At 30.9% G+C, this 8,295-nt stretch overlaps 1 protein-coding gene across 1 annotated transcript; it reads left to right on the forward strand.

Moving 5' to 3' along the window:
* The first annotated feature begins 6,651 nt into the window (after window positions 1-6,651).
* Window positions 6,652-7,659, forward strand: LOC139889415 (uncharacterized mitochondrial protein AtMg00810-like). The gene has a single exon (XM_071872369.1). The coding sequence runs from the start codon at window positions 6,652-6,654 to the stop codon at window positions 7,657-7,659; it is 1,008 nt and encodes a 335-aa protein (XP_071728470.1).
* Window positions 7,660-8,295: the final 636 nt, after the last annotated feature.

Genomic DNA, 8,295 nt, shown 5'->3' on the forward strand with positions numbered 1-8,295 from the left:
CTTAATAATAATCTTAAACTCAATGACTTGAATGCAACGTCTTTTGAAATATGCCATGAATGACTCCAAGTAATATCTTTAAAATGAGCAAATGCACAGTGAAAGATTTCTTTCAAACCTGAGAATAAACATGCTTTCAAGTGTCAACCAAAAGGTTGATGAGTTCATTAGTTTATCATAATCAATCATTCCATAATTTTAATAGACCACAAGATTTCATTTTTCATAGTTAACTGCAGGAACACTCATCTGCAAAAATCATTCATATGGTGAACACCTGGTAACCGACATTAACAAATGCATCTAGAATATCCCCAAATATACAGGTACACTCATCTGTATATAAAGTTGAAGTACTAAAGTATCCGTAACCCGGATGGGACGTGTCAAAGTCCATAGATCTATCTTCAGGATTCGCATCAATTTGGGGGTCTGTTCCCAAATTCTTAAGCTACCAAGCTAAAAGGTTGATATCCGGTATAATAATTCAACCATAGAATGTAGTTTCAAGTACTTGTGTCTATTTCGTAAAACAGTTATAAAAGCAGCGCATGTATTCTCAGTCCCAAAAATATATATAAAAAGGGAGTAATGAAACTCACAATACTGTATTTCATAGCATTAATGCAAATGACGGCACTGAACAAGTGCAGGGTTGGCCTCGGATTCACGAACCTATAGTAATTATATATATTTATATGTTGGTCAATATCTGCCTAACAATTTAGATCAAGTCATAGTGTATCACAATCCTAATGATCGAGATCGACATGCAAAAGTCAACAAAAGTTAACTTGACCCAAAATGATTTCCAAAATCTATACATGTTTATTATATAACTTAAATATAGTCATTTTATATATTTAAATATATTTATCAGATTTTATTAGAGTAAATAATACAAGTCATTTATTAATAAAAATTTATATTAAAATTTATATATGATAAAAATATACTTTTATATATCTCAAGTAATAACATTTATTAAGTTCACTTAATATCATAAAAATATAGTGGTATATATTATTAATGTAATTATATTATGTGTGGTAAAAATATATTTGTATCACATATTTATTTGATAAAATAATATTGATAATAATAATAATGAGTAAAAGTTGTATTATTTTGTAATAATAATAATTATTATTATTCTACTAATAATAACAATAACAATATTTATATTTACTAATGATGATATTAGTTATAATAAAATGATTATTCTAATCATGATAATTTTAATAATAACGATACTTTTTAATAATAATAATATTTTTATATAACAATAATAATTCTATTTAAAATGATAATTTTTTTATAACAATATTAAAATGATAATAATAATGATATTTTATAATAACAATGATGTTTCTATTTAAAATGATAATTTTAATAAAAATGATAGTTTTCATATTAATGATACTTTTAATAATAATAATAACGATAAAAATAATAAAATGATAGTTTTGATAAAAATATTAATTATTAAAAATAATAATAATAATAATAATAATAATAATAATAATAATAATAATAATAATAATAATAATAATAATAATAATAATAATAATAACAATAATATTGATAATATTAATAATAACCTTAATGATAATAAAGATAGTAATAATAGTAATAACAATTTTTAATGATAACACTTATATTAATAACGATAATGATAATAATAATATTAATTATTATATAATAATAATAATGACGATAATAACGACGATAACGATAACGATAACGATAACGACAAGGATAACGATAACGATAACGATAACGATAATGACGATCGTAATAATAATAATCATTTTAATAATAATACTAAAATTAATGATAATTCAGTTGACTATATCTTTTAATCCGTTCATCGAAATCATACGATTTCTAAATGAAAAGTTATTAATTTTTCGCTAGCTTTTCAACGACATGCATATCATATACCTTATATTAGTAATATATGTATTAAACTAGTAATTTATCATAAACTATTTAATGACAGAATTAAACATACAAGCATGCCTAATCATATTTACTCGAGCACTAGTCAGTGATACACTATAAATATATAAAAATAAGGTATGAATGCTCACGTATCAATATTGAGATTCAATATTGCAGGAAAGGTTTGTAGACGTAACGGAGATGATAAACACTAGATCGACCTCACGAGCATACCCCCGAACATTACCCATAACCTCCATAGCTATAACCCATAATTTCCTTAGCTCTACCCCTCTCGAAAAATCCGTTTTGAAATAACTCACTCATATCCTCGTCGTAGTATTTTATGTATAATACTAGTACTTACTATTAATAATAATAAGATTAATAATAATATTAATCTTATTAATAATAATATAAATAATAATATAAATAATAATATAAATAATAATATAAATAATAATATTATGAATATCAGAGGAAGATAGAAAGATATTTGATGTGTGTGATTTATGTCCGGACTAATTCGCGTTTTATACAACTTTTCCTGAATCCAACAGCCATGCGATCGCATGGTATATGTGCCTTGGGGCCATACGATCGCATGGGTTCCCTTGGCCAGCCATCTTCGCCCAATTAAACTTGCCGACACTTTTATTAAATAATAAATATATTTATATAATTAATTCTTATAATTATTTACATATTATATTATATTTATGGGCATCGTTGACTTGTAATTTTTGTTCCGATGACTTGTACATTGTCACTCGACTTATGTCTCGGTTCCGGTTTCTCGAACGTCCTTTCGTACGCTGAGAAAACTTGTTCTATACGTTTCGCAGCGTGTACCTTTATCAATAATTAAACTTAATTCACCAATGACTATATCATTCGAAGTGTAACTTATTCAATTAAATGTTTTGGTCATTTGCTTCTATAAATCAACGTCTCGTTACTTACTATTATATATAAAAATATTATTTTAAATCAAAGCGTTATATAACTAAGTTAATATTATATTTTATCACTTTGTAAAATATATATATTTTTATTTAAAAATATAAATTTATATATATTAGAAATAATATAATATTTAGTTTCTCAAACTAATTATATTTCAAAGTTTATTATTTAGTTTAAAATCGTTTTCATAATATAACATAAATTGGTATGAATCGTTTATATACTAGTGTTTACTCTGACTTCTCAAATATTCTAATTATATATATATATATATATATATATATATATATATATATATATATATATATATATATATATATATATATAGTGTTAAAATATTGGTGCCAACTCAAAGTGTCCATCTTGATTCATTTGCTTTTAATTAATTTGGTATTTTGCTTTATTGTTGGCACACTTTTGCCCATGTTGAGTGATTCATTTCCACATGTATGATAGGTGTAAAGTAGCTTTACTAGTGTGGCTAAGTTGGTGTGTTATGGTGTGTTAATCATTATGTTTGTGATTTGTGATGTATTTAAGCAAGTGTAGGTTGTAAACATTTCATCAATCAATACATAATCAGTTTGCATATCCTTGTTTATTCTTAGTTTACTTAAACTTCTATTACTAGCAAGTCTTTAAATTTGTTTTATGGTATCAAGAGCTTGGTTATAAACTTGGTTATAAGTTTAGTCCTAAGTTAAACTTTGTGTGCAATTACTCAAAGTATAAACTAGTTTCTTGCTAATCAAAAATGAAAGTCTCAAATGTAAACAATGGTGGTATGGTCAATGGAATGGAGAAACTTGTAGGCAACAACTATAAGTATTGGAAGATGTGTATGGAGGCTTTTCTTCAAGGTCATGATCTATGGGAACTTGTGTCTGGAGGTGAAGCCATAATTCCCATAGAAACTCTAGAGAATGTAGAGTCAAGAAGAAAATGGAAGGTACGATGTGGAAAGGCTCTCTTTGCATTGAAAACTTCAATTAGCAAAGAGTTCATTGAACACGTTCGTGATATTACTTCTTCAAAAGAAGTATGGGATACTCTTGAGAAACTCTTTTCTAAGAAAAACACCGCAAGGTTACAATTCTTGGAAAACGAGTTAGCAATCTCAAGACAAGAAGGTATGAGTGTTTTCGAATATTTCTTACGGGTCAAAATCTATGTTCTGAAATTTCAGAGATTGATGACAAAGAAAAAATTAGTGAAGCTCGTTTGCGAAGATATCTAATTCGCGATTTAAAGAAAGAGTATGTCCCGTTCATAACGTCTATTCAGGGGTGGGCTACTCAACTTTCGGTTGAAGAATTGGAGAATTTACTTTCTAATCAAGATGTTTTGGCCAAGCAAATGGCTAAAGGATTTGAAAATGACGCAGTTTTGTTTTCAAAGGGAAAGAATCACAAGAAAGGTTCTTCAAGCAAAGAAAAGGAAGAAGAGCAAACTAGTTACAAAGGTAACTATGAGAAGAAACCTCCTACATGTTACAAGTGTGGGAAGGTTGGTCACATTAAGAGATATTGTCGTTCCAAAGTTACAAAAGCAAACATGGCTTGTTCAAGCAACGATGATGATGAAGTCAAATGGGAGCAATGTTTTACCATTGATACGGTTGTCAAGAAGAATCAATGGATTGTTGATTCGGGTTGCTCTCATCATGTGACCGGTGATGGAACTCTTCTTCATGACGTTAGAGATCACAATCAAAATCGAGTTGTAATCACGACCGACAACTCAACTCATCCGGTGAAAAAGGAAGGTAATGTTATTATTGATGTTAATAATGATACATTTACTTTGGAAGATGTTTATCTTGTTCCTTAATTGACCAAGAACTTAGTTTCGGTACCTCAAATTACCGAATCCGGGAAGTATGTTCTTTTTGGTCCAACGGATGTGAAAGTCCTTGAGAATGTCAAGGAGATTGTGGGTGATGTTCTTTTCACGGGAGAAAAGAAAGGTTCTTTGTTTGTGTTGTCCGCAGGTGAAGCTTATGTGAAGAAAACAAGCCAAACCGACAACGGAGCTATTTGGCATGCAAGACTAGGCCATGTGGGATATCAAATGTTGCAAAAGATATTCTCACATAAGCTAGTTGATGGAATTCCTAAACTCAAGAATGTTCGTGAAGAGGTGATATGCCAAGGATGTCAATATGGAAAGTCGCACTGGCTTCCATATAAGAAGTCAACAAACCGAAAACAAGGTTTACTTGACTTGATTCATACGGATTTGATGGGGCCAACAAGAACACCAAGTTATAGCGGTCATTGCTATGTCATGGTGTTAATTGATGACTATTCTCGGTACACTTGGGTGAAGTTTTTAAAGGAGAAGAGTGAAGCCTTATCAAAATTCATAGAGTTCAAAGAAGTGGTCAAATCCGAATTTAGGAGAAAGGTAAAAGCTCTTAGGAGTGATAATGGTGGAGAATTCATGTCAAATGATTTCTTTACTTATTGTAAAACAAATGGTATTTCTCGCCAAATGACTTGTCCGGATACTCCACAACAAAATGGGGTTTCAGAAAGAAAGATTGCTTACCTTGTTTCAATATGCTTATATTGGTTACATGACAAAGGGTTGCCTAGGGAGCTATGGGCGGAAGCACTTCAATGTGCTTGTCATGTGTCTAATCGGTTACCATCTTGGCCAGGTACACAAAAATCATCTTTTGAGCTAGCTTATGGTCAAAAGCCAAATGTAAGCTATTTTAGGGTGTTTGGTTCTATTTGTTATGTTCATGTTCCTAAAGCTAACCGAACCAAACTTGACCCAAAAGCTCGAAAGTGTATTTTTGTTGGTTTTGATTCTCACAGGAAAGGTTGGAGGTGTATGGATCAAGAAACAAAGAAGTTTACCTCTTCAAGAGATGTGGTATTTGATGAAGTGTCTTCTCAATTTTTTGAATCAAACAAAAATGGTGAAGAAAATAGAGATTACAAATTTATGTTTCCTAGTATTGATACTCAAGAAGAAAGTGAGAATGATGGTGGTTCTCAAACTCAAGAAGAGGCACCTAGTGAACAAGTACCAACTCAAGTTAGAAGGTCAACAAGAGAAAAGAGACAACCAAAACATCTAAGTGACTATAAGGTGAACACAGTCACAACTTATTTCTTTTCAGGTGGCTTAACTAAAGAACTAAAATGTTATGAAGAAGCTAAAGATTCTTCGGATTGGAGAAAAGCAATGCAAGAGGAGATTGATGCATTGGAAAAGAATGAAACTTGGGAGCTTGTCAAGAAACCGGAAGCATGTAAACCGGTTACTTGCAAATGGGTCTACCGTTTGAAGAAGAACTCGGATGGAACCATTAATAAGTTCAAGGCCCGGTTGGTCGCTCCTGGCTTTTGTCAAAGTTATGGGCTTGATTACGAGGAAACTTTTAGTCCCGTGGCTAAAATGGTAATGGTGAGAACAATAATCTCACTAGCGGCTTACAAAGGGTGGAAATTGTGGTAACTTGATGTGAAGAATGCTTTTCTCTATGGAGAGCTTGATCGTGAGGTGTTCATGGAACAACCTATTGGGTTCATTTCAAATCAATTTCCAGAATATGTGTGCCGGTTGAAGAAAGCTCTTTATGGCTTGAAACAAGCTCCGAGAGCTTGGTATGGTAAGGTTGCACAATACCTTGTCTTTTGTGGTTTTAAGATTTCTGATGCGGATTCTAGTTTGTTTGTAAAGAAAGAATCAGGTTTCCATGTTTTGGTGTTATTATATGTTGATGACATGATTATCACCGGAAGAAACGAGTCAGAAATCTCTCATTTACGTGATGATCTTTTGGTTCGTTTTGAAATGAAGAATCTGGGGGAGATTGGATGTTTTCTTGGCTTGGAAGTTGATAAATTAGAAAACGGGTATTTTATCTCTCAAAGGGATTATGCAAAAAGTGTCTTGGAACGTTTCAATATGGGGGAGTCAAAGCCTATGACTACTCCAATGGAACCAAACCTCAAAATGAAGAAAGATCAAGGAAAAGAGTTCAAGGATGTGAAGTTGTTCCGACAAGTGGTTGGAAGTTTGATTTATCTAACTATCACAAGGCCGGAAATTGCTTACTCGGTTGGCATTGTTTCACAATTTATGCAATGTCCAACTAATGTTCATCTTGATGCAGCAAAAAAGATCCTTCGTTATGTGAAAGGATCAATAGGTCATGGCTTGTGGTATAAGAAGTGTGATAATGTTTTGTTAAATGGTTTCGTGGATGCAGTTTGGATGGGAGATGCAAATGATCGCCATTTAACTTCGGTTTACTGTTTTAACATAGGTTCTGCGGTTATTTCATGGTGTAGCAAGAAGCAAGATGTTGTTGCTTTGTCTAGCATGGAAGCAGAATACATAGCTGCAACAATGACGGCTCAAGAATGTACTTGGTTAAGAAGGTTGATTGGTGACATACTTGAAAAAGTAGATTATGTTGTCAAACTGAGATGTGACAACGAAAGTGCAATCAAGCTTGCTTCGAATCCAGTTTTTCATGCTCGTACTAAGCATATTGAAATGAGATATCATTTTATTCGTGAAAAGGTTCTAAGCGGGGAGATCGAGCTAGCAAATGTAAGGACGAATGCTCAAGTAGCCGATATCTTTACTAAAGCTCTAATGAAGGCCAAGTTCATAGAATTTCGAGAGGCGTTAGGGATTGTTGATCGGGAGTTTGCACCAAGGGGTAGTGTTAAAATATTGGTGCCAACTCAAAGTGTCCATCTTGATTCATTTGCTTTTAATTAATTTGGTATTTTGCTTTATTGTTGGCATAATTTTGCCCATGTTGAGTGATTCATTTCCACATGTATGATAGGTGTAAAGTAGCTTTACTAGTGTGGCTTAGTTAGTGTGTTATGGTGTGTTAATCATTATGTTTGTGATTTGTGATGTATTTAAGCAAGTGTAGGTTGTAAACATTTCATCAATTAATACACAATCAGTTTGGATATCCTTGTTCATTCTTAGTTTACTTAAACTTCTATTACTAGCAAGTCTTTAATATATATATATATATATATATACATATATATATATATACATATATATATATATATACATATGTATATATATATATATATATATGTGTGTATATATATATATATATGTATATATATATATATATATATATATATATATGTATATATATATATATATATATATATATATATATATATCATGGACCGTTATTATTTATGACTTGTCAAAAGGTTTCTAGAAAGATTCAAAATTTTACGATAACGTTAAAACCTTTATCCTTATTAAAATGTCTCGGTAACAATTTGCCAAAAGTGGTTCCAGATATTTATAAAGTTATATTCTTTTTAAAGAAGACGTGACACTCTAATCATTTATAATTTTTAAAATTTATAAAAGAAAATG

The sequence above is a fragment of the Rutidosis leptorrhynchoides genome, chromosome 2 (assembly GCF_046630445.1).
Source record: "Rutidosis leptorrhynchoides isolate AG116_Rl617_1_P2 chromosome 2, CSIRO_AGI_Rlap_v1, whole genome shotgun sequence".
Taxonomy (NCBI): Eukaryota; Viridiplantae; Streptophyta; class Magnoliopsida; order Asterales; family Asteraceae; genus Rutidosis; species Rutidosis leptorrhynchoides.

Excerpts from the sequence above, each read along its gene's own strand:
- LOC139889415 (XM_071872369.1), top strand. The coding sequence starts at position 6,652 with ATGATTATCACCGGAAGAAACGAGTCAGAAATCTCTCATTTACGTGAT.